Source organism: Cucurbita maxima, unplaced genomic scaffold, assembly GCF_002738345.1.
Source record: "Cucurbita maxima cultivar Rimu unplaced genomic scaffold, Cmax_1.0 Cma_Scf00025, whole genome shotgun sequence".
Taxonomy (NCBI): domain Eukaryota; kingdom Viridiplantae; phylum Streptophyta; class Magnoliopsida; order Cucurbitales; family Cucurbitaceae; genus Cucurbita; species Cucurbita maxima.
The window spans coordinates 2,149,672-2,174,524 of NW_019272041.1; the positions used below are offsets into that span (position 1 = coordinate 2,149,672).

At 35.3% G+C, this 24,853-nt stretch overlaps 4 protein-coding genes across 4 annotated transcripts in view; 2 read left to right on the plus strand and 2 right to left on the minus strand.

The window, feature by feature from the left end:
- Nucleotides 1-3,681, minus strand: part of LOC111498420 (bZIP transcription factor 16-like) — a 6,486-nt gene extending 2,805 nt beyond the window's left edge. The window contains exons 1-8 of the mRNA XM_023149663.1: nucleotides 3,376-3,681; nucleotides 2,935-3,039; nucleotides 2,422-2,478; nucleotides 2,255-2,329; nucleotides 1,393-1,482; nucleotides 1,220-1,279; nucleotides 971-1,140; nucleotides 328-382 (exon numbers count right to left, since the gene is read on the minus strand). Coding sequence (XP_023005431.1) covers nucleotides 328-382; nucleotides 971-1,140; nucleotides 1,220-1,279; nucleotides 1,393-1,482; nucleotides 2,255-2,329; nucleotides 2,422-2,478; nucleotides 2,935-3,003 — 576 coding nt within the window. The 5' untranslated portion in view covers nucleotides 3,004-3,039; nucleotides 3,376-3,681. The remainder of the gene's footprint in view (nucleotides 1-327; nucleotides 383-970; nucleotides 1,141-1,219; nucleotides 1,280-1,392; nucleotides 1,483-2,254; nucleotides 2,330-2,421; nucleotides 2,479-2,934; nucleotides 3,040-3,375) is intronic.
- Nucleotides 3,682-4,364: 683 nt separating this feature from the next.
- Nucleotides 4,365-12,081, plus strand: LOC111498825. Its single transcript, XM_023150198.1, has 5 exons — nucleotides 4,365-4,549; nucleotides 4,775-5,181; nucleotides 6,151-7,289; nucleotides 8,169-8,224; nucleotides 9,843-12,081. The coding sequence occupies exons 2-5, from the start codon at nucleotides 4,839-4,841 to the stop codon at nucleotides 11,860-11,862; spliced, it is 3,558 nt and encodes a 1,185-aa protein (XP_023005966.1). The 5' UTR covers nucleotides 4,365-4,549; nucleotides 4,775-4,838; the 3' UTR covers nucleotides 11,863-12,081.
- Nucleotides 12,082-12,999: 918 nt separating this feature from the next.
- LOC111498518 (vacuolar protein sorting-associated protein 25) lies at nucleotides 13,000-17,295 on the minus strand. The gene is made up of 7 exons (XM_023149805.1): nucleotides 17,118-17,295; nucleotides 15,921-16,033; nucleotides 15,402-15,541; nucleotides 15,089-15,142; nucleotides 14,907-14,995; nucleotides 14,336-14,411; nucleotides 13,000-13,421 (listed from the first exon to the last, which is right to left on the minus strand). The coding sequence occupies exons 2-7, from the start codon at nucleotides 15,977-15,979 to the stop codon at nucleotides 13,300-13,302; spliced, it is 540 nt and encodes a 179-aa protein (XP_023005573.1). The 5' UTR covers nucleotides 15,980-16,033; nucleotides 17,118-17,295; the 3' UTR covers nucleotides 13,000-13,299.
- An 835-nt stretch (nucleotides 17,296-18,130) lies between these two features.
- On the plus strand, nucleotides 18,131-23,749 carry LOC111498684 (phosphomevalonate kinase, peroxisomal-like). The gene is made up of 10 exons (XM_023150022.1): nucleotides 18,131-18,329; nucleotides 18,967-19,117; nucleotides 19,599-19,696; nucleotides 19,843-19,952; nucleotides 20,042-20,094; nucleotides 20,424-20,804; nucleotides 21,663-21,764; nucleotides 22,187-22,414; nucleotides 22,611-22,733; nucleotides 23,360-23,749. The coding sequence occupies exons 1-10, from the start codon at nucleotides 18,322-18,324 to the stop codon at nucleotides 23,606-23,608; spliced, it is 1,503 nt and encodes a 500-aa protein (XP_023005790.1). The 5' UTR covers nucleotides 18,131-18,321; the 3' UTR covers nucleotides 23,609-23,749.
- The last annotated feature ends 1,104 nt before the right edge of the window (nucleotides 23,750-24,853 follow it).

The following is a 24,853-nucleotide window of genomic DNA, read 5'->3' on the forward strand; positions in this document are numbered from 1 at the left end:
GGGGGGGGGGGGGGGGGGGGGGGGGGGGGGGGGGGGGGGGGGGGGGGGGGGGGGGGGGGGGGGGGGGGGGGGGGGGGGGGGGGGGGGGGGGGGGGGGGGGGGGGGGGGGGGGGGGGGGGGGGGGGGGGGGGGGGGGGGGGGGGGGGACTCGACTGTATTCTTTTGACAAAGTTAATAGATAAAGAACCTGATATCCTTACGGCACGTAAGACTAGTTTGACTGACCTACAGGAACATAATCTATCCAGGTCACATCCAGAAAATGAATTAAGTCAATCCATGTGATGAGATGAAAATGTCAATAGACAAGCAATGACCACTACTTACATTTTGAGAATTGGCATCGCTTCCTTCACTTGTACCTTCGCTAGCACTCTCACCACTACAAAAAACCAGATAGATTCATATTACCCAAGATTCCAATGGGCCGTCAATAAAAATTGTAGGACACCAGTTTTCAAGAATGTGAAGTAGATAATATCTAAAATCTTCAGTGATAGACAGTCCCTACAACAACGTTGTTCATGCAGCTGCAGAGTCCCCCCACCCAGAAAAAAATAAAAAATAAAAAAGTGGTTAAATTCCATGGACATCACATAAAGCTTCCTGTTCCCAGAGTTCTACTTTGATCAGTTCCAATTACTCCCACTCCCTTGCAGGTATAATTCCGAGAATGTTTTACTCTTTTTTAAAAAAGATCCGACAGCTTAAACCTTTTCACCCAAGAAAATTTCAAGAATCTTGTGCATATATATTAGTATCTACCGCTCCCTTGTTGTCAACCTCTCTTGAATATGGTTGGTTTGATCCCTCCTTAGTGGAAGGGAATGCCTTGACCCAGCATCCCCATGGCCACTATTTTGATTAGTTTGTTCGATGAATTACTTATCATTTCCTATAAAAAAATAAAATTATATAGCATACATCATTATTAATCGACATGGACTATGTTCCAGAAAAGATAGAAAACCTTTTAGAGTATGCTCCATTGGCAGATGTTCCAGATGTTTTACCGAGCTCATTGTTCTTCCCCGTAATCATGTTCAAACTGCCCAAACTTCCTTTTGATCTTTTAATTGGAAGCTTTTCCTTCACTTCAGGTGGCTTACCCTCCCCATCTAAGCTGCCTGCTGTATTACCCTATATACGTCTTCACGTCATTTGTATTCACTTAAAAACAATGATAAGTCATCATACAACAAGGAAAGAAAGAACTCACAGTGGCTTCAGTGATGCCATTTGGAGAGGGCATTGCAAATGGGCTAAAAGGATACGATCCCTATTATAAATATTAGAATGTGGCATACATAATGAAGTTAATCCATCAGACGAGAATATAACGGAAATTTTAACAAAATAAAAAGAAGGCAACTTCATAATGCCCAGAAGTACCGGAGGAATGGAAGGATGAGCATATATGCCACCAGGGGGGTACATTGCAACATATGGATGTGGAGGCGTGCCATAAGGAGGCATAATATGCTGTAATTAAAAACCCACGTTTAGATAAATACACATGACATGCACCCTTCCCCCCCAATACACAAAAAAAAGGGAAATAGAAAGGACTTCTTAAGGGAAATAGAAGCCATGAACCCAAGCCAATTACAGTGCGCTGAACCAAAAGTCGAAAAGTAAAGAAGCATTTTCTAATTGCTAAACCACAGAAATATACATCTCACATAACAAATGGAATTTAAAACCAAAGATAAAAAGTTACAAAGGCAAATAAATAAATCATAAAAAAAATTAAGAAAAAGCCACTTTAATGACGAAGAATGTTGTATTCTATCTATATTCATCGACTAATCAGACATCCACTACAACCCTTTTATTAAAATTAAAACTTCACTTTAACTTTGTAATGCAAGCCAATAAGCCATGAACCATTTACAGAACCAAAAATGTCATGCTTGAGCAGAGGCATATGCAGGTAGTAGAGGATAGAACAAAGTCATATTCCTTAAAGTACTCTCCAGCTACAAAGTTCGAAATACTGCACAAAGTTATCAGATACGGCATGTACCATTAGGTTGTCAATGAAACATAGAGATCAGTAAACAAAGAAAAATTACTTCAAGACACACGGGCTAAATATTAGTAGCAGCGTCATAATAATAAGGAAAAAACAGAATAGTGCTAAACAGAGTTACGAAAACTCATTTCACAATCTGAATCCAAGCAAATTACATTCACATGGGTCAAAACACAGAAGACGTAATACACCTAAAAAACCAGTGCGCAGCCAATGTACCTGAACTCCCCACATATATGGGTGGGCTTGGGGGCTTGATGCCAAGAAACCATGCGGAGGCATCGGAGAATATGCCTGAAATAAAAAAGAACAAAAGAATACAATGATCTAACCATAATTCTGTGCCAACCAACAAGATTAAACTAATTTTTTTACGCCAATCTGACCTGAAATCCCGACCAATCGGGATTAACTGCGCCAGCGCTAGTGGTTGAAGTCTGCTCCTATAAAACAAAAACAATAAATTATCATACAGAACCTTGTGGACCAATTTTAAAGAAAATTAATCCAACACTTGGGAACTGTTTGCTTATATTTTCTGTGATAGAAAATTTGAAGCTGTTTTATATCACTGTTCTAAAAAAAGTGGTCAGGATCATGCAGAACCTGTGAGGAATGACTTCAAGGAAAGTGACACAAACACTATGGAACTGTTTGCTCATATGTTACATTTTCTGTGATAGAAAAATTTAATTTGTTTTTTAAAGAACTGTTCTATAAAAAAATAAACAAACAAACAAACAAAGTGGTCAGGTTGCATTTAAAACATAATACTGATTGATCTTGAAATTACTAACCTAAAACCCATATTTTTTTAAAAAAGAAGAACAAGAACAATTCAGGTGCAACAGCATTCTAATGAAAAGCAAAGAGAATGAGTTAACAAAAGGGGGGGGAACCTGGGTGGTAAGCGGCGGTGTCTTGGTCTCCTTGTCTTTGGGTGGTTTCTCCATCTCACTGCTACTCATGGTTCAGCTTCACCATCTTCCAGCCATCCTCCAAGCCTTCAAACAACGAGAAACCTAATCCTTAAAACACTGTCGACTGACTTTGCCACAAACGTTCCTCGATGAATCCCCATGAACACAACCAACAACTTACTTCAAATTTAAAAACCGCAAAATTTTCGTTCCCACAATTCAGAATCCCATTTCAATTATCCAATTCGCAAGCAAACCAAACATAGAACATGAAGAATTCAAGAATTACAAGCATACTATTCCGTTCCCTACATGCATGAAGCTAAACAAACAACGAACAAAACCAAAAACCCTAAAAAAAACGGGAAACGGCAGAACACCCAAAATTCCAAATTGAACAAGGTAAATCTCTTCACTTACCAAAAGTAGAAACTTCAAACTCCACTGGGGGGAAAAGAATTCGAGACCCAATTGAAGGAGCCACGAAAGGTGATCAAACGACGAAGACGAAGTCTTAATTGGATAATCAGTGCAACAAGGCGATTCGAAGAACGGCGATGGCGAAGAATGAAAGGAGAAAATTGGGAAGGATTGAAGTTCGGAGAAGAAGTGGAAAATGGGAAGATCGGAAGAGGGATGCAGGAGGAGGACGATGAGGATGGTCGTACGGAATTACTGTCTCTCTCTCTCTTTCTCGAAGAAAAGTTGCGAAATCGCCGTCTCGCTCCTCAGGGCATGAGCCACTCCATTTTCTCTCTCATTGTTTCGGCATCACTGCGACTCATGGGCCGAAGCCCAAATCTGTTTTCTTGTGAGCCCAAATTAATGGGCCTGGCCCATTTTTATATGAATTGTGTAACTGAGGATATTTATCGGCCCAACCAATTATTTTGATTATAATTCTTTTAAAATACATTAAAAATATTTTTGTTTAATTAATTCGAGTTATTTTAGTTATTTATTTAATTTTTTAAAAATAAAAATATATGTAAAAAATATTACAGTTTTGCAACTCAAATTCATATATATATATATATTTATTTATTTATTTATTTTAGTTACGATAAAAAAAATTTATAAACTTTCTTTTAAGAGCTTTTAGCATAAATAACCGAAAAAATAGTTTTAAAATATAAAAAGTTAAAATAAATAATTTTAAACTATAAAAAAAATTAAAATTAAAAAATGTATATATAATTATATAATAAACAACTTTTTATTGAGTTCAAATTAATTTTTTTAAAAAAATCTTAAACTAATTGAAAATTTCAATTATTTGAATTTAATTTAATTCAAATAAGTTCTGTATAAATAAATTAAAAAATTAGGTTGAAAATTAAATAAAACATTTTCTGAATTATTTCAAGCAGAGAGAAAGATTGGTCGCAATAAATAAATAAAATGAAATTGGAAATTGGAATTGTAGCGCTGAAGCTTGTCTTCGAGCTTGAAATTGCAGGAAGCAATGCTTAGAAATTCCAGAGATTTTTTCCCTTAGAATGTCAATTTGGAATGCAATTCTACAGTTCTAGTTTTTCACGGAGAAAATTGCCGAGCGTTGGGTTCTAGTAGTCTCTGAGTTGCTCTATTCTCTGTAAGTTCTCTTGAGTTTTTCGCAGTATAATTGCTTTTACGATTTTCTCAATTACGGAAGTTTTAATTCTTTGCTGTATCATTTTTCAGAAGATTTGGTTCCATGTTAGAGTCTGTTTAAATTTGAGATTATATCATTAAACCCTCATTATACGAATCGATTCTAGACTTTTTTCGATCAGTTATTGTTGTTGTTTCTGATTTATGTTTGAATTCATTTTCGTAGGATTTTTGGTTCTTAATCGAGAAATAAGCGTTGAAAAGGAAGATATACGTACTTTAGGTGTAAAATGATTGATCTGTTTCTGGCTGAGCCTATCTTTAACGAAGAAGAGGATGTTGGCTCTGCGAAGTTGAGAATTTCTTTGTTAAGCAGATTAGAAACTGTTTTATGGAAATTGCTGGCTTCTGGAGGACGGTCCGAGGTCCGATTATGGCTTTCTAATACTATAGCTAGTATGACATCTATCAGTCCCCAGCATCAGCGAGAACTGTTCATGACCTTTCTGAGATCGAAGCCACTGAAGTGGGACTTTGCATCTCACTTACTGCAAATGTTCTTTGAAAAGAGACAACGAGAAGCAGGAGTTCTCATTGCCAAGAGAAGCTACATCATGGAGAAGTTTTTTGAAGGTTAGAGTTTTTTCTTCTCATTGTCAAATTTAGCATTGGCAGTTCCATCTGCTTGCAAGAACACTTAACTAAATCTTCATTCTTTCAAATTGCTTTACTGGAAAATAATAAACCGAAGCTTGTTCTTGAGGACCCACGGATAAGGAATCAATCCAAAGGAAAACTCTGATATCAAATGTTATGAAAAACTTGGATTTGATCTAAAAACATTGTTAAAGAACGAGAACTCTAGATCTAAATTATCCAAGAATCTCAAAAACGATAAGAATCAACTCAAAAAAAAGTTTTGGAACGGATTACCTTGATAATCAATATCAAAAGTAAAGAAAACTCGTTTCTAAACTCATGACTTGAATCACTCTACAAGATAGTTTGATCAAGATTACTTGAATGACTCTAGCATGTAAATCTAAACACAAGAAATGCAACGGAATAAGCTCATGACTTAAGAAGCATAATATGCAACTTTCATTCGTACACCCACTATGTGTTTTTTGAGTGTATGTAGATTTAAGAAGTATAGACATGAATGTGAAACATGGACACAACACAGCTCGGACATGTATTAGAATATAAATTTTAAATACACATTATTTTTATACATCTCAATTCTCTTGCTAAGAGTCTGTTTTAGTTGAAGATGCTCTTGCATTTATGACTCAATGCTTTATGCTATCAGTGTTGTTAATGAAATGTATGCTTCTCAAAAACGAAATTCAAAGTCGATATTACTTTTGCATTTATATGTATTTCATTGTAAAAGTCTGTTATAGTTTCCTTGTCTATCAACGGATTTTATCTTTAACTTAAGACATTGCAACTGCTTCCTTTGACAGGGGAGTTTGTTTATTAATGACACAACAGACTATTCAATTGCAATAGAATGGTTTGCTAGTTCTGTCTTTGATGATTTTCTTTTTCGCTTTCCATGCAGATTCCTGATCATGCTATCGCTCCTTGATTCTGCAGGAAACCCAAGACGAATATCTCAGTGGTTTTCGAATTTTGCTACAAATGGTGCATCAGATCATGGAAAAGGTGCCAAGGCCTTGGCACAGTTTTCTTTTGTAAATCGAGACATTTGCTGGGAGGAGCTTGAGTGGAACGGGAAACACGGGCAGTCTCCTGCCGTGGTTGCAACAAAGCCCCATTATTTTCTTGATCTGGATGTGCATCAAACTGTGAAGAATTTCATTAAGAATGTACCTGAGTTTTGGTATTCCAATGAGTTTGCCGAGTCACTAAAAGATGGTGAAATTTTGTTCCTCGATACAAAATTCTTTGTGAAATATCTCTTCGATCAAATGCTTAAAGATGATTCAAGAGATGTTTGGGATGCCATTAATGAGTTCCTAACGCAGGAGTCATTTTCTTCATTATGTCAACACCTCCTTATTACTCTTGAAGAAGCTGATTTCTGCTGCTTTCTAAAAATGCTATGTAAACTTCTCCGCCCCAGTCTGGAAACCAAGGATTTTGGTAATTCATCTTTTCTGTTTGAGGTCATACTTTCTAAATATGGTGACTCTGAATCTCTAGATCAGATTTTACTATTAAATGCTGTCATTAATCGAGGACGCCAACTTCTACGGTTTGTACAAGATGAAGATGCAGAGGAAGAATTGGATGAAATCAAGAATATTATTTACGAGATTTCAGCAATCTCAAGCGACACTCATAGCTTATCCCCGCTATTGAAAGAGTGCTACAGGAGAAAAAAGACAATAGAGGTGATAAAATGGCTAGGGCTTCAGTCTTGGGTTCTTCACTATAGAATGTCAGATGAATGTCAAACTTCTGAGTTATGGGAATTCTTGTTTGTTGATAATGGCATATGCTTCCGAAAATCTAATGAATATGCACTGTTAGATCACAGCTGTCTATCAGAAGACGATGGTTTTGAACCATGTAATACGGCATCAGTTAAATCTAAGAAGCGAAAAAGAGGGAAAAAAGGTAGAAAAAGAAGAAAAAGGAACTCTGACGATGAGGATAGCTGTGACTATGAGCTGTTGGACTTTGATATTAAAAGGGATAAAACGGATTTGAAGTTAAACACTGGAAGTTGGTTGCTTTCCATTGACAACTATACCGTACCATGGAATGCTGTAAGTACGCATATCATCAACCCTCATTTTTGTGTCTGATTTTTAGATTAATGTAAATGTTCATGGTATGAGGATACATGGTTGATAAGTGACTTTGAATATGTTTTCTTACCAATTTATCTGGGCAATCATTTATTTCTTTGGCCTTAGATTCTTCCTTGGTTGTGGCTTGTGTGTACCTTTCATAGTTTAAATGAAGGAAGGTCCTGAGTCAATTCTTTGTTTAATGCCACATTAATCCATATCAAACTTTTACGGCTAGTTCTTCAAGAACTAAAGTTTTCAATAGAAGAGAGCTCCTATTCCCAATACGCAATCTGGCTGAGGAGGTGTTATTCCATCCCCATTAAAAGAAAAGGGGGAGTTTTGTGGAGGCTGGTATTTTACCAATTTTGTGGAACATCTAACTCGAGAGAAACAAGGGGTTACTTAAGGGGAGGAGACATCTTAGAAAGGTTCGGTCCACAAAGATTCAATACCCCTCCCCGTGTGGTGCTTAAAAAGTTTTGTATTTATCCTCCGTTACTTGTTCTAAACAGTTGGAACTTTTTCTTTAAGTTTTTTTCCCATTCTTTTTGTTTTTGCTCCATTTGATGTGGGCTATGTCTTTTCAGTTGCTCTATATAGAATTTTTGTTTAAAAATAACACAAATGCATGTTATCTGAAGCTTGGCACATTACAAATCTGTATTTGATCTTATGGTTATTATGAAATACTTGATTACATACAATATTTTTTATAAGAAGCGAAGGTCATGTTTTGGTGTACGTTCGTCCTATCGATTTTGCTCTTCTGCATAATCCATTTATTCAAAGAAATTAGTTCCTTAAGGAAGGAAACAGTTTCTGCAGTTTTCTGATTATATTCCTCTCTTGTAGATTGATCTACCAGAATACCTATCAAAGCATTGTATGGCTTCATGGATGAAATGGCTGTTTTCTAGCCGCGAATGAAGAATGAAGCTTTGCTAGGTAGTGTGAAATATATCCAGCATTGGGAAGGAGGCTGGTTGCGATCTTCGGAACCCGTGATGGCGCAACAAGATCACTGTTACCAACAGATATAACCGCGATCGAATGAATTGGTAAGGCAAGGGATCATGTGATGACCACAGGCTCATTGTACTATACATGGTACCAAGTTTTCTTAATAGCCTTTTTGTTCAATATATTCCTGTCATAGAATACAATCAATAATGTCAACTAACGAACTACATCTGAATTGTATCATTGTTCTTTGACTCTATGCTGTTGCTGATCAGAAAAAAAAAAAAAAGAGGATTAGAAGCTCGTATTATATTTGCCACTTTTACTGCCTTTTTTTGGTAGAAGCAATGTGTTTAGTCTTGGAATTGTTTGTATATAGAAGTATTAACTCAAATTCTAATTTTAGTTCACTAAATTGTTGGTTCTGGTGGTTTATCTTGTTCTAGCGATAAAAATCTCTCATGACTGCCCCACATTTTGTAGATGTAGCATTTACGGATATTATGATTCACTTCAGAATCAAAATCTCTAAACCCATGTGCTCGGGCGAGAGTCGGCCTTAGTAATCCGACGATGCCGAGTAGAAGGGTCGTTGCTCAACAGATAAAAAGTTACTCTACAGATAACAAGTTGATCTTCTCCAAGAACTCACATCAATGGGAAAGTTTGACACCTCGATGTTAGCTCTTCACCACCAGGGGCTGTAGTATGTTCCAAGGGTTGGGCTTTGCCCATTCAAGCGTTACGTGACAAAAGGCTTGATCCTCATTGAACTTCGTCACCAGCTTTGAGGTTCAAATCCGAGCAAAGCGTAGAGATGAATGGGGAAATACGACCTTACTTGAACAGGATTTGCTCTTTAGACTATGCGGGTGCGGGTGTGGGTGCATCCCGACCTCGAGTTCTAAGAAGGGGGAAGTAGAATGGACAATGGAGGGGAGGGTAAGTGTAAAATGAGATTAACAATCCAAACAGGTGAGAATTATTTTAGCAATACACTTGTGGTTTTTTTTTTTTTTTTTTTAGTTAGACTGTTATTGGTATGTTTATATGACTTTTATCTATACGCTTCAAAATTGCATCAAATAATAAAACCTAACAACATTTTTATAGACATTTTACAGATTAAAATGTAATCTAACAACATTTTTTTAATGAAAAATTAAGAATATTAACGGAAATCAATTGATTAAGATATATATTATTGTCTAAGAATATAGATGTTTTTGACGAGGAATAACTTTTTTTTTAAAAATTAAAATTGAAATATATTATTAATAACCCAAATAAAGTTTTTTTTAGGATTTAATTAATAAATAATATAAAATTGATTCTTCATTATTAGTTTGTAATGTAGATAATCCATATTTCATAACTTTCCCTAATTTTTTTTCTTTATTTTTAGTTTTATATTTATTATATTAGATATTTTTTTTCAAAAAATTTAAAAATCGTAAAAATAAAATTATGAGCTGTGATTAATTCAATTTTATAGAGATTAAATTTTTAAGTGTTATTAGATAAAAAACAAAAATAAAACCCTATTTCTTCGTTTATATTCTGAAGGCGGCGTAAACCGTTGGGGAATTCCCTCCGCCGCGGGCGCCGTTCTGTAGAAATGAACGGAGAAGCTGAGCAAAAACCAGAGGCTCGGCGACTCCGAGAACTGGCTGAGACGAAGTTCAGAGATTCCAATCTCAAATCTGCTCTCAAATACGCCAAACGAGCCCACCGCCTCGATCCAAACCTCGACGGCGCCGCTGAAATCCTCACCTCCCTACAGATTCTCCGAGACGCCGCCGGCTCTCCGGACGAATGGTACCGGATTCTTCAGGTGGAGCCCTTCGCTCACATCAACACAATAAAAAAACAGTACAAGAAGCTGGCTCTGCTTCTGCATCCCGATAAGAATCCCTATGCCGGTTCCGAGGAGGCGTTCAAGCTCGTCAGTGAGGCGTTTCGCTTTCTGTCCGACAAGGTTAGGAGGAAGGAGTACGATTTGAAGCTCCGGATACGGATTCAGGACGAGAAGTTTGGAGATGCAGATGCGGAGGTTGCTACGGAGAGCGAAACGTTTTGGACTGCTTGCTCGACTTGCCAATTGTTGCACCAGTTTGAGAAAAGGTACGTAGGCTATAATTTGGTGTGTCCTAGTTGTAGAAAGAGCTTTAAGGCCGTTGAGGTCGTGCATAATGAACCTGAAATTGTGGAAAATGGACACATGGTTAGGGGTAGAAGGTTGAGGAATTTGAGTTCTAGGCAAAATTCTGGTAGTTTTCAGGGATTAGAACCACCTAGCTCGAGAAAAAAAGTGAGTACCACTCAATCGAAGAGAAATTCTTCAGTGAAGAAAACTAGCGGTGAGAAGGAGAAGGGTACGGAAATGAATGGAAAAGCTGTTTCTGTAGAAGATGAACTTAGAAGTGGAGACTTGGAGGAAGAACATGATAGTGATGATGAGATATGGAGTAGAAGAAGATTAAGAAGTGGGAGTATGAGGAAGAAGATGAGTAGTGTTGATGAGGTTTTGGAGAGGTCGAAGTTGAAGCCTGTAAAAATGGAGGAAGAAATGATGACTTTGGCTGAATTACAGTCTCAGGTGATTCGGAAAGCTCGAAAAGAGAAGATGAAACTGAAGTTAAAGGAGGAGGAGGAAGCAGAGGAAAGAGAGAATAAGAGGAAGAAGGGCGTTGAGGATGGTGACGACAACGATGATGACGAGAGGCTAACCTTGAAAGAGATGGAGGGTCTACTACGGATTCGTCGGCAAGAAGCATCGAAGAGGGCCGGGTTCCTGAGAAACGAAAAACAAAGGAACTTGAAGAAGGATGTGAATCTGGAAATTAAGAAGCAAGGATCTTCTTGTGATTTGGATATGATGGTGGAAGATTCAGATTTTTACGATTTTGACAAGGATAGAATGGAGAGAAGTTTCAAGAAAGGGCAAGTTTGGGCTATATACGACGACGACGATGGAATGCCGAGGCATTACGGTTTGATCGAAGAAGTTACTGTAAACCCATTTGAGGTGAAAATGAGTTGGTTGGATGTTCAAAACAATGGGGAAGAAAGGCTACTTTCTTGGGAGAAATTGGGATTTCATGTTTCTTGTGGTAGATTTAAGGTCTCTAAGAAAACAACCATTGATTCATTGAACATTTTTTCTCATGTTGTGGATTGTGAAAGAGCAGCAAGGGAAGTCTACAGGGTTTATCCCAAAAAGGGTTCAGTTTGGGCACTTTACAAAGAACAAGAAGCTTTGGATGCTGAGAAGAAACGAAACGTTTCGAGTAAAGAGAAGCGAACTTACGACATCGCGGTGTTTCTAACAACTTATAGTGAGATGCACGGTTTAAGTATGGCTTATCTCGAGAAAGTTGATGGATACAAGACGATATTCAAGAGAAGGGAGATTGGTTATCATGCTATTAGATGGTTCGGGAAGGACGATATTCAGTTATTTTCGCATCAAATTCCCGCTCGGAAGCTTTCTGTAGACGAGGCATTTGGGCATCTGAAGGGCTGTTGGGAGCTTGATCCAGCATCTCTTCCTTCAGATTTGGTAACCACCTGCAGGAGCAGATAGCATCTGAGTGCAAAACTCCCTTGCTGTTCGTCGACGGTATTCGGGCGATCTAATTATCGGGTATGTACTTGCTAACCATGTAGGTTTAATCCAATAATGCATTATGATTTGTAGCATAGCATAAGAGAGGCATTGTAGTGTATAGATCAAGGCACAATATCTTCTAGCCATAACCATACTCTTCATAAATCTAATATTGTTCGCCAAGTATTGATGGGTTTCTCTCGCTCTCTCTCAGAATTTATGCCATGATTCTTAAGACAGGATTTGAATTGAGAAAGAAGAGGAAGAAACTTTGTGCCACTCTATGAGTTTAGTTTTCTATCAAATTAAAAAAAAAAAAAAAAAAAATCTAATAGATTGGTTATTTTTGAATTGTTTCATTCATGAGGAGGCTGATGAGAAAAAACTCTCATATTTGGCTCCCGAAAAAAAAATAAACATAGAAAAAGTGTGAGATCCCACATTGGTTAGAGAGGGGAATGAAACATTCCTTATAAGGGTGTGGAAACATCTCTCTAATAGACGTGTTTTAAAACCTTGAGGGGAAGTCTCTAAGAGACGTATTTTAAAACCTTGAAGGGAAGTTCCTAAGAGTCTGTATTTTAAAATCTTGAGGGGAAATTCCTAAGAGTCGTATTTTAAAACCTGGAGGGAAAGTCCAAAAGGAAAAGTTCAAATAACAAATGGTATCTGGGCAGACATGTTACAAATGGTATCCGGGCCAACACCATGCGGTGTGCTAACAAGGACGTTGGGCTCCCAAAGAGGGTGGATTGTGAGATCTCAAGTTGGTTGGAGAACAAAACATTATTTATAAGAGTAAGAAAACTTTGAGGACGTTGGGCTCCCAAAGGGGTTGGATTGTAAGATTCCACATTAGTTGGAGAGAAGAATAAAACATTCTTTACGAGAGTGTGGAAACCTCCTAACATATGCATTATAAAATCTTGATATGAAGTTCAAGAGGAAAAAAAAAAAAAAAAAGCAATATTTGCGGAGTTGGTCTTAATATTTTGTTAAGACCAGTAATAGTAGAGTAGAGATGTAGATGAAAAAACAAGCAAGATTTTTTAAGATAAAAAATCAAATGATTGTAGAGTCCAAATAAATCATTTTTTAATTTACTTAGCAGAATTACAGTTCCCCAATTCCCACTTTCAAATCATTCCAACTGATAATAAAAATACATTTAAAAGAACTTCAAAAGGCTACACAAAATACCATATCCTTCCAAAGCACTCCCAAGCATAGTTTCTTAAGTTCTACTTGAAGGCTCTTACTTATTGGTTACATTACTACACTGAAATGCTGCACCAAAACTATGGCAAGAACTCTTCACAATCCCAGTTTGAATAGGCAGGGAAACTACAGATGAGTATCATTTAGAAGAAGATTGAACTGGAAAATTCACATTGAGGCCGTTCGATATTGGAGTCATACAGAGAATTTAATGCCTTCATCGTCTGTTGAAGAACCCTTGAAAATTGCAAGCTTTCCCTTCTGTTCAAGTTGCTTCAATGCTCGCATTAAAATCGTACGGTCAATCCCTTGAAGCTCTGAAAAATAAACGTATTGGTTTGCACAAATAAGGCTTGAATGTGATCAAAGGATGTAAACATTTAGTAATGCAAGTATCAAAAACATACTTATTTGATTCATGAATTTTGTGTAAAAGATTATTCGTCTTTACAATGAAACTTTTTAGAGAATTTAACCAAACTCTTACATGACTCGCATGAGTTAAAGTTGATGCTTCAAGTCTCATCCACTTCATTTGGCATCAAATTTGTTAAATATAATCTACCGATTGTCAAGGACCAAAGAAATCAAAGTAGACATTTACAGATATAAGAAAAGTTTCTTGGTCGTGGTGGCTTCCAGAATGAAAGAATCATAACCAAATATTCCTTTACACAAGAGAGGGAATGAATGCAAAAACTAATACAACTCCGGAACCTTTGAATCTCTTTCCTAGCAAAAAAAAAAAAAAAAAAAACAGATTTAAGGGATTTGAGTTAGTTTTTCTTTCCTTTTCTTTTGATTAAACTTCTATCTTCAATACCTTTTTGATAGAAGAAAGTTATTGGCTCCCGTACTTAAACTAAAAGGCTAATGATTCATAACAGTTTTGCCAGTGTTACCATTCCCCTTGAGCCAAATTTCTTGGATTTATTAAGCACCACCAAGATGTTTAATATCATCTTTTTCCCCCTTTTTTTCTTTTCACTTTGCGAGGGAAGTGAACTTTCATTGAGAAAAAGTATTAAAAATACCAAGTAGGTACAAGAAGAAATTAACCCCAAACAAAAGAAGCCAAACTAAAATAAAATCAGGCTCCAGTTGAGCAAAATAACACCTAAGGGATAACCAACTAGAGTTGCTTTAAAACCAATATCAATGTAGCAAACTAAAAATAGATTCAGAAATCATTGGAAGATCTAAATCGCCTCAGTAGAAGCAAGGAAAGTACCTGTTCCTCTAGATTCAACTCCTGAACGTATTTCCTCAACTGTCATAACACTATCTTCAAGTCCATTGTTTTTCACCTATTTAATAAGGCAATTGCATAAGAATTTTTCAAAGCACCCCTCGATTAGAGCTTGTTTGGAATGATTTTCTAAGTGATTAAACAAGGGATTTTAAGTGCTACAAAAATGTGAATAATTACTTGAAAAATCTTTCCAAACATGCTCAATTTGAGAATGTTGTAGTTCTTTAAAATAATTGTTTTAACTTTTTTTTAAAAAAACAGTTGTAATATAAAGTAAATAAGTGTGGAAATGTGGGAAAATATGGGTAAAAAGGATTTTCAAGAGTTGGTTAGTAGAGGCATCAAACTCTTTGAGAATTCAAAAGATACGCTTCACAACATTTTACAAATCAACACAACTGAAAAGGTGATTTTCTTTAACTTAATTTTAATCAGTCAACATTAAAGAAAGTTAAAATTTTTATTACCTCTTCAAAAATCATTCCAAACTCACCCTAAACCAATCAACTTTAACATAACTATTGACAGTTAACAAAGTATTTAGTCTTACAAAGTGCAAAATGATGTCAGCCCAATCTTGAATTCGGTGCCACAAAATAAGACATTTCCTATGTCCCTTATCCAGCCATTCTGCACGACCTATTGGACAATTAAAGTAACAATTATCAGTTTTGGGAATAAATGGAAACTGTAAACAAATATAATGATAGAACAAAACTAGCACGGACTAACCATCTGAAACTAAGGCAGAGAGAAACGCTACTCTAGCTTCATGACTGAGAGATCCTGTAGCATCACAACCACACTGTGAAATACATCAAACAACTGGAAAAGTAGAACATAGATCCATGACTGAGAGTTCTAAACACCAAGTCCAATGTACTATGCTCCATAGAATGAAAAGGTTTCATATAATGAAGCCAATATCTTAATATTTTTCACACTGTTCATGATGCAACTGTGAATGACTTTTTTAGCGTTAATATTAATGCATGTACCAAAAGTCTTAACGGTCAATGAGCATCAAACAAGTTCAGGAATTTACTCTCAATGACAGAATTTGAAAATAGAGGAAATTCCTCTTCGAGTCCAATGACAAATATCTTTTGTGTTCGGCAGTAGTCGAGAATAAGTTCCTTCCAAAGTTGAATTTGCTTCTCACGGGTGTCCTTCACCGGTTGCAAACTGATAAGACATGCAATACAAGATTATAAATGAAACTTAAGACATGACAAGCTTGATATAAAGTGAAACAGTCCAAGTTATCAATAACAATTTCAGAATTGCAGCAAGGTAGAATTATCACATTCATTTTTTATGAAAAAAAACAAAATTATCAGATTCATTCTTATGAGGCAAACGGGGAAGCATAAGTGATCCAGAACCCTGTTATTGTTGCATAACTACTGGCTGAGCAATGAAGTGTTGGTTTTATTCACTCAGGAAAAAGCAGTCAAAACCAAGAGATAACATCATCAGAAATTGACTCGCAACTTCCAAGTTACTTGGTTTAGCAAATAAACATGTAAAAAACCATGGTAACTGAAACAGGAAAGAAAATTACGTGAAGTATGGAGGGTAATTGAAGAAATGTGGTAGCTTGAAATCTCCCAATTTCTGCATTTTCTCTATTGCTCTCTCTGAAAATGAGTCCTATGGATGCATTTCTCTCTATAACTGAGAAATTTCAGATGGGAGGGAAGAAACTTAGCACCAATATCAATAAAATAAATAGATAAAGTAACGCAGAGATTCATAAACATATCAGGCCTAACCACTTTCCATTGATGCATAACTATTTTTGAGGTGTTAATGATTCTATGAGACTAGAAACTTGCAAACTAAGAGAGCCTTGCATTCCATAGCTAGTATAAACTTGATAAGGAAATACAAGTGGCTCTCTTTTTCTAATTTTTATACTGTTGTTGATTATGATTGGAAATGAGTATGTCAAAGTAGAATCAAGTTTCCCTGTTTTTATGAATCAGATCGAACTGTAAGGTAAAATTGGTATGGTGAAGCTATAGCTATAAGACAGCATATGGCATGATAACTTCACAAGCATAAAGTACCATACTGAAAGAACCCATAGTATCAAGGCAGGAGACCTCGTTGGAAACATCTTGGATGATAAGAGATTCGTGATTGAGCACCATTTGTGCATCGACTTGAACAAGCAAAATTGTTGAAGAAATACCGAACGACTTCATAACTAGCATACTATTGCCTACAGGAAATTGGCATACGAAATAGAATGAAGCGAAACCAAACAAAGATGATGACTTCAAGTGAGTCTGGAACGATTCTAAAGTATTTACTAGTATATACAAGTATTTTAACGGGTTAAAATCACATTTAATGATTCTAAAGTAATTCCAAACTCTTGCAAGATGATCATTATCAACGATCTAGTGCTTGAGAACAGATTGTCGCTCGACGCGCAGGCAAAACGCGATTTGGTAGCTAAAATTATCGTCCTTGAACAGTTTGGAATAATAGAACTAAACATATCCAGCCATTTTCGGAATAATTGATCGCTTGATTTCAGAGTAAAAGAAGCCAATAAACTGAGAATCAAAAACTCCAAACTGGAAATCAATTTTCCAGAATCTCGAGTATCCAATGCAGAGATACAAAAATCTTTCAAAAATCTCCTCAAGCGCAGTGTAACCATAATTTCCATAAGTGTGTTACGATATTGAGATCAATCAGTGGACACAAGATGGAAATTTAGAGACAGAAAAAGAAAATTAAATTGTACCTGTAATCAATCGCGAAAACAAGAAGATCTTTGGATTGGTTGCCAATAAAATCGTGCTTTGTGCTCGCCAAGTATCTTTCGGCTTCGTCGATCGGCTAACCAAGAAGCAAGACCGAAACAGTTCGGGTCATCGCTGCAGGTGAAAACTCGAAGCCCACTTCGGGCCCAAGATGATGAGTTTCCTCGGCCTCTCAAAATACAAATTTAATATTAATATATATATATATATATATATATATTTATTTATTTAATAGATTCTCGATATTCAATAACTTTTTAGAACAAATAAATTTATTTCTATAAATTTTTTTTTTATCTAATAAGACATTAAATTTTTAGTTTTATGATTAATAGTAAATTTTTAAAAAATTAAATTGGTCCTTACAAATAAAATACAAAGTTAATAAATTAAAGACTTGTTTAATTTTTGTAATAATTACTTAATTAAACTTATTATTTTTTTATTAATTAATTATTTTTCATTAATATTTTTAATTAATTTAAAATATTATTTTTTAGAGTAGGGTTATATTTATATCTTAAATATAAAAAACTTCAACCCCACTCTATGTTGCAATATTATAAATCACATAATTACAATTTAATATTATATTAAATTATATTTACTCCACATTTTTTAAAACAAAAAAATTAAAAATATTAATGTCAAAAAAAAATCTCAAAATTTTAATTTTATGAAAATATTGATGTTGATGGATAAAATAAAATATATATTTAAAATTGAAAATGAATTTTTGACACATTTTAAAGAAATAATTTATTATTATTATTCTTGTTTCATCCATCCATCAATAGAAAATGTTTATAATTATAAAATATAATATAATTTCCACGAAATTATCATAATTAAATCTTAAAAATATTTATGAGATTTTATCCTAAAATAAAATTTTAATAAATTATAAATTTATATAACTTAAAAAGAAAACACTTGTTTTATTTAATAATTTATCGATAATAATATATTTAGCGTGAAAAACGTTGGCGATTGAGCGCGCGCAAAAGAGCAAATGGCGTGGGAAGCATGCGAGAGAGAGAGAGAGATGTTGACTGCAAACTCATAAGAACTTGATCGATCGTTCTAAGTTGTCGCTAATTTATTCAATATTTCTCGACTAATCTCTCTTCAGATCTCATCGGCTGATCATACATTGATTCCGCAGTTGACCAGGAACTAGCAGCGATGGCAGTGTGAGTTTAATTCTTTTCCATTTGAATCGGAACTATTTTCTTTAGCTGTTGATTCAGTCAATCTGAGGCATTTTGGTAGGATCGTCTAAGCTTTGTGTATCAATCGAAATTTCGTCGCTCATATCATTTTGTCCTAATTTAACAGAATCACAGTATACGTTTAGTCTCTAATGTTAAGGATGTTATTTCGATTTTGTCGCTGTTGATTTCAATTTAGATTGTATGATTTAAACCATATCCTCACTTAAATGGCTAGGGAGGATAATTTCAGATTGTATGATTTAAGTGACTAGTGAGTGGACAAAATCTTAGATGAGAAATTAAGCCATTTCAGTGAGGATAATTTCAAATTCGTCTGAATTTCTATGAATTTGGTCTTTTTATATCTTAGGTTGATTAATTCTTCCTTTCAAGTTTTGTCAACTTACTAAGTATATTATACCATGTTGAACTATATTGACATCTGCCAATGCTAGGGACTAAATTGAAACCTTTTAAAGCGATGAGAAAAAACACTCGAGTGAAACATAAATAATGAAAGAAAGACAATGAATCAAATTTGTCACAGTTTACACCAAATTTAGATGTCTCTAGACACATGACAGTCGAGTCAATTCTAATTTTGATGCTTCTGCAGAGTTACTTCAGCTCCTGGGAAAGTATTATTGACAGGAGGATACCTGATTTTGGAGAGGCCAAATCCTGGTTTGGTACTCAGTACAAATGCTCGGTTTTATGCAATTGTGAAACCACTGCACGAGCAAACTGAGGCAGAAAGTGGGAGTGGGGTATGTTATGTCCCTTCATGATTGTACCTCGCATTTGTTATTAGTATAACAAGCCTTTTCAATTCATCTTTTGCTGTTTATGCCTTCTGATTGACTTTTGTGATTATATTTTTTACTTTATACTTCACCATCTGTCTTGCTGTTGATTGTGAAGTGCTCTTGCTTGACTGAACGTATAAATTCAGGATGCAGCATGTACATGGTTTCTTGGAGTAAAAATCTATCCTTGCTAGGCAAGGGAATTGAGGGAGAGGAAGAATAGAAGTTGGTTATTGTTTCAATGCCTTAATCCCAAATTTGCTGAATCAAGAAATTCTGGATTGAAGAATTTGTTTTTAACAATAGCATCATGATCCTTGTAAAACTGATTTTACTGGCTCAATTTTTGCACTATTTCCCGTAAAACAATTGTTTTGGCTGTTGTCGTGCTGGGTACCATTCATGTTGCATTACACTACAACAGTCTCTTTTCTTTTCTCAGGAATGGGTAGATGTGAAACTGACCTCACCACAGCTTTCTCGAGAAAGTCTATATAAATTATCGCTTGAGAACTTTACCATTCAGTCCATCGGCTTGAGGTATGTTTCTTTTCACTTGGCTTCGAACCACTTGCTCCCATGCCCCATCTATGCCCGCTAGTCTTTAATCAAGAATTTAGTTTAGCAATATGCTACAGGATGTATGCAACTTATTCTTGATTCAATGTGACTGTCCTTAATTTCAGTGAGTCAAAGAACCTTTTCGTAGAACATGCCTTGCAATATTCGTTGGCTGCTGCACATGGAATATTTGACAAGAACAAGAAAGATTCACTACACAGGTTGCTACTACAAGGTAAAACCAGTATGGTTTTCTTCAATCATTTAAAATCATTAATGCTGCGAACTTAGCTGCTAATTTTTCAAAATGGGTTAGCTTTGCAGGTCTCGATATCACAGTTTTAGGATGCAATGATTTCTACTCTTATCGGAATCAGGTGCGTGATACGTTTTGAACCCATTACTACCTTATTTATCAACATCATGCTTATAACTTAGAGATATTAGCCTGTATGGCTTTTCCTTTATGTATATTAGTAATAGTATCCCACATGCACTTATTCTTTGTTTATAGTTCTACTGATTTCTAAGGAACCATTTGTTTACAACGAACAAAAGACTGTCTGATGGAGTCGGTGACTCTTTTCTTTTTCCCTGAACAGCAAATAATTGTTCCCTTTGAAATGTGTTTCTAGGATACTGAGATTTTTCAATATTGAATCTTTGTTTGTTGAAAGGATGTTGATGAGTTGATCCCATTTCATAGATTGAAGCACGTGGACTTCCTTTGACACCAGAATCCCTGTTGTCTTTTACACCGTTTGCATCAATTACTTTCAATGCTGAAGAATCAAGTAGTGAAAATTGCAAGCCTGAAGTAGCGAAGACAGGATTGGGATCATCTGCTGCAATGACGACTGCTGTTGTTGCTGCCCTACTTAATTATCTTGGAGTTGTAAATCTTTCCTCATCAAGAGGTCAAGACAAAGAAAATGATAGTAAGGATCTTGATATCGTGCATGTTATAGCCCAAACTGCTCACTGCATTGCACAGGGAAAAGTTGGAAGTGGATTTGATATCAGTTCGGCAGTCTATGGCAGCCAACGTTATGTTCGTTTCTCACCTGACGTGCTTACCACTGCGCAGGTATTTACGCATCTGCAACCCATTATTTAGCTCTCCTTCATCCTTTTCCTTGTAATCTATATTCTTAATGACAAGAAACTGCCTGCTTACGGACTACACCGTCAAACTGAAACACTTGAATCAAAGGATTCTAATGCCAATATTTTTTTTCCAATTCATGAAGCTCTGTGAGCCTTTGTTTCTATGTTCTGAGCACTTTAAATATGGTTTCAAGATTCTTTACAATATAATCGTGATTCTCATAAACCTTCGGTAATGCTATTATTGCGCAGCATTGGCTAATCCTAATTTATATTTTCAATATAATGAAGTTAGAGCCTTCGGAGTCTTGGCTTTTCACTCATTTTTGTTTGGGCCGTGAGTTGATGGCTTGATGATGACATGTTTGAAATAACTTTTTTTGTTAAAATTTAAGTCTTTGCGGCTTTAGAATTTTAGATATTTGTCGGCAACTCATGGCCATGTTGAAACTATTATGGTATTCCTTACGAGTCCAATGAACTATCGGTTAACCTTCTTTTCTTAGTGATTACGATACAGAGACAAGTTTGTGCATTTTGTGATTAATGGGACTAATCTTAACTATTGGGACTTTTAATATCGATTACTCTTCAGTGTACTGTTAAATGAAAGAGTGGAAAATAGGGAGATTCTTTCAAGAATGAGATCAATTTAAGAAGTGTAATATTAAAAGGTAGGTTTTGTTTTTTCTTCCATGCCAAAGTTTCGCTTACAAACATCTCATTCTAAGGTTCTATCCTCAAAATTGCATTACACATCTTCTGCTTGTGAGATTTCCAAACAGCATGAATGTCTTCCTGAACTTGCGTTGTCTTTTATTCTTTTGTATAATTGCAGACAGCAGTTAAAGAACCACTAGAAGAGGTCATTGTCGGTATCTTAAAAGGAAAGTGGGACCACGAAAGGACTGAGTTTTCTTTGCCTCCACTAATGAATCTTGTGAGCAAATTGGGATTTCTCCCTTACCTTTATTTAAACAAGAATTTATAAATTTTTTATTTGCAAATATTTAGGTTAAGATTATGGTTCCTAATGCTGGATTATTTTCTTATGCTGTGCAGCTTATTCTAAAGATCTTTCGTGGATATATTCCCTTAAATATATTCACTTTAAAATAATATTTATCTACCAATCTAAATATAAATGTAGCTTAACTGGATAAAGACATTATAACCTTGACCAAAAGATACTGTTCGATATCTTCAGAGATTTGAATCTTCATTCCCATGTCGTGTTGAACTAAAAGGACGATATTGTTCAATATTCAAGCAGTTTGGTTGTGCGTGTAGTAAGACAGTAAATAACTACCCAAGTCTATCCTCTGATACTATCTTTTCTTCTATGGCCTGTTTTTTTGTCAGTTATTAGGGGAACCAGGAGCAGGAGGATCATCTACACCATCGATGGTAGGTGCTGTTAAAAAGTGGCAAAAATCTGACCCTCAGAAATCTCAAGAAACATGGAATAAGTTGTCAGAAGCAAATCTCGATCTCAAGAGGCAACTAAATTTACTAAGAAAAGTTGCAGCAGAACAATGGGATGTGTATAAATGCATCTTAAGCAAATGCAGCATGCTTGGATCAAAAAAGGTAGTTGTCAAGCTTCACTAAGTCATTTGGAGGATGCACGTATAGAATAGCTTCCATTGTTGGAAAACTATAATGAAGTGAGATAATATCTTCTTAGTATAGAAGTTTGTTTGATTGTGTCCCTGCATACTAATTTACTTCTTTTATCCATGTTTTTGTTAATTGACCTTAACATGTTACAATTTGATTTGAGTAGTGGATGGAACAAGCTACTGAACCAAACCAACAAGCCATTGTTAAAGCGCTGTTAGGGGCAAGAGATGCCATGCTCGAAATACGAAATCATATGCGGCAAATGGGCGAAGCTGCAGGCATTCCAGTAAGTCTCTTTCTTGATTTCTTCTCTCTTTGATCTTGCATTAAAATACAGTTTTGATCCCTTTACTACGAGAGATCTGTTTAAAGTCCATGTCCTTTCAAAATTTAGTCCCTAAACGTTTAATAAATCTTAAAACTAGTTTTACGGTTATTGTTAACTTTTACAAAGAGAATAGGCCCAAAATTTATTGACCAAAACTAGTTTAATAAATCTTAAAACTAATAATAAGTCCTAATCTTAAAATTTATTGAAAATACAATAACTAAATTTGGATATTTACAAACACTAAAAGAGAATAGGCCCAAAATTTATTGACCAAAATGATATTTTAACCCTAAACTTTCTATAACTTCAATTCCCTCCGTTACTCATTGTCGATGGAAAGTACATCTGAAGCAACGAACGGAAAATCATTTCTGTCTGAGCATAGCTTAGTAAATAAGACATTCATTATCATCCCAAATATTGATTATTCGATCATCCTCTCTACAATTGTTAAACTAAAAAAAAAAAAAAAAAAGAGTAAACCATCATATGGCATTCTATGCTCTCAACGTATCAGAACATTTCGGTCCAAAGAATACAAATAAAAAGTACCTGAGTTGTATTGTTGGGTATATATGCAGATTGAGCCCAAGTCACAAACTGAGCTATTGGATAGAACAATGGAATTGGAAGGAGTTTTGGTGGCTGGAGTTCCAGGGGCAGGTGGGTTTGATGCTGTTTTTGCTATTACATTAGGTGATTCTAGCAGCCATGTGATTCAGTCATGGACTTCACTCAATGTTCTTGCCCTCTTGGTTAGAGAAGATCCCAATGGAGTTGCTCTAGAATGCGGTGATCCTAGAAGTAAGTGTATGGCACCTTCTGTTTAAACCCAACTTTTCTATCGTGTTCCTTTTATTATGTTTTCATCTTGTAGTTTGATGGATAATGGATTGGGGTTTTATCATTTTAACTGCTTTGATCATCAGATTTTTTTGAGAATATATATTGGTTAAATTATAATTTGGTCCAATTATGGAAAGTCTGTCTTCAACAGGTTCCCAATCCAAATCTGGTATTTAAATATGTCAAAATATTAGCACTTTAAAGCTATTTCTAGAATGAAACGAGATTGACGAGTATCTGAGTTTGGGTTGGTGTAACAATCAAAGACCATAACTAGTAGATATTTTTTGTTTTGGCCCGTTATATATTGTCGTCAGCTATATATTTTAAAAATATGTCTAATTGACGGCGATACGTAATGGGGCCTAAGCGAGCGATATCTGTTAGCGGTGGACTTGTGGCTGTTACAAATGCTATCTGAGCTAGACACTAAGCGTTGTCTCAGCGAGGACTTTGGGCTCTTAAGGGGGTGGAGGATTGTGAAATCTCAAATCGGTTAGAAAGGAGAATGAGCATTCCTTAATAAAGGTGCAAAAACTTCTCTATAGTAGACGAGTTTTAAAATCATGAAGTTGAGACGATATGTAACAAGTCAAAATGGTCAAAATGAATGAACATTATAAATCGTTAGTTTAGTAAATAAAAAAAAAAAAAAAGTACATTTGTGTATATTAATAAAGCTGTTGGAATCTAGTTATGATAGCCAAAGTAGCTATATTATTCCAATTATTAAATATTAATACTCAATATCTAATTTACTATAAGATAACTATTGGAGATGCTTATGCTTTAAATTTCAAACAATTTAGTTCAATCTAATTTATTTAATAAAAAAATTATTATTATAAAAAAATGAATCAATAAAAAATAATACATTTTAAGAAAAATTTAATTCAAAAGATGGATTCGACGTAATTTAGCAAGTAAAAGTAAATTGAAAAATAGTATAGCTTACAAGATTGCCCCAATATTCTCTAATAATTGCTTTCTGCCCCCTACTACAAAAGCAATTTCAAAGGAGGCCCTACAAATTCTATTTTTGTCTCATATTTATTTCGAGTTGTTGATTATATTGTGTAACGAAAAATCCAATTTAGTTATTATTTTTAGAAAGAAAAAAAGAAAAAAAAGGAAGAAAATTATATTTATTTATTTATTTGAGTTGAGAGAATGGGGCAGAAAGAAGAAAGGACAGAAAGTTGAGGACAAAAAAGAAAATAAAAGAAAAA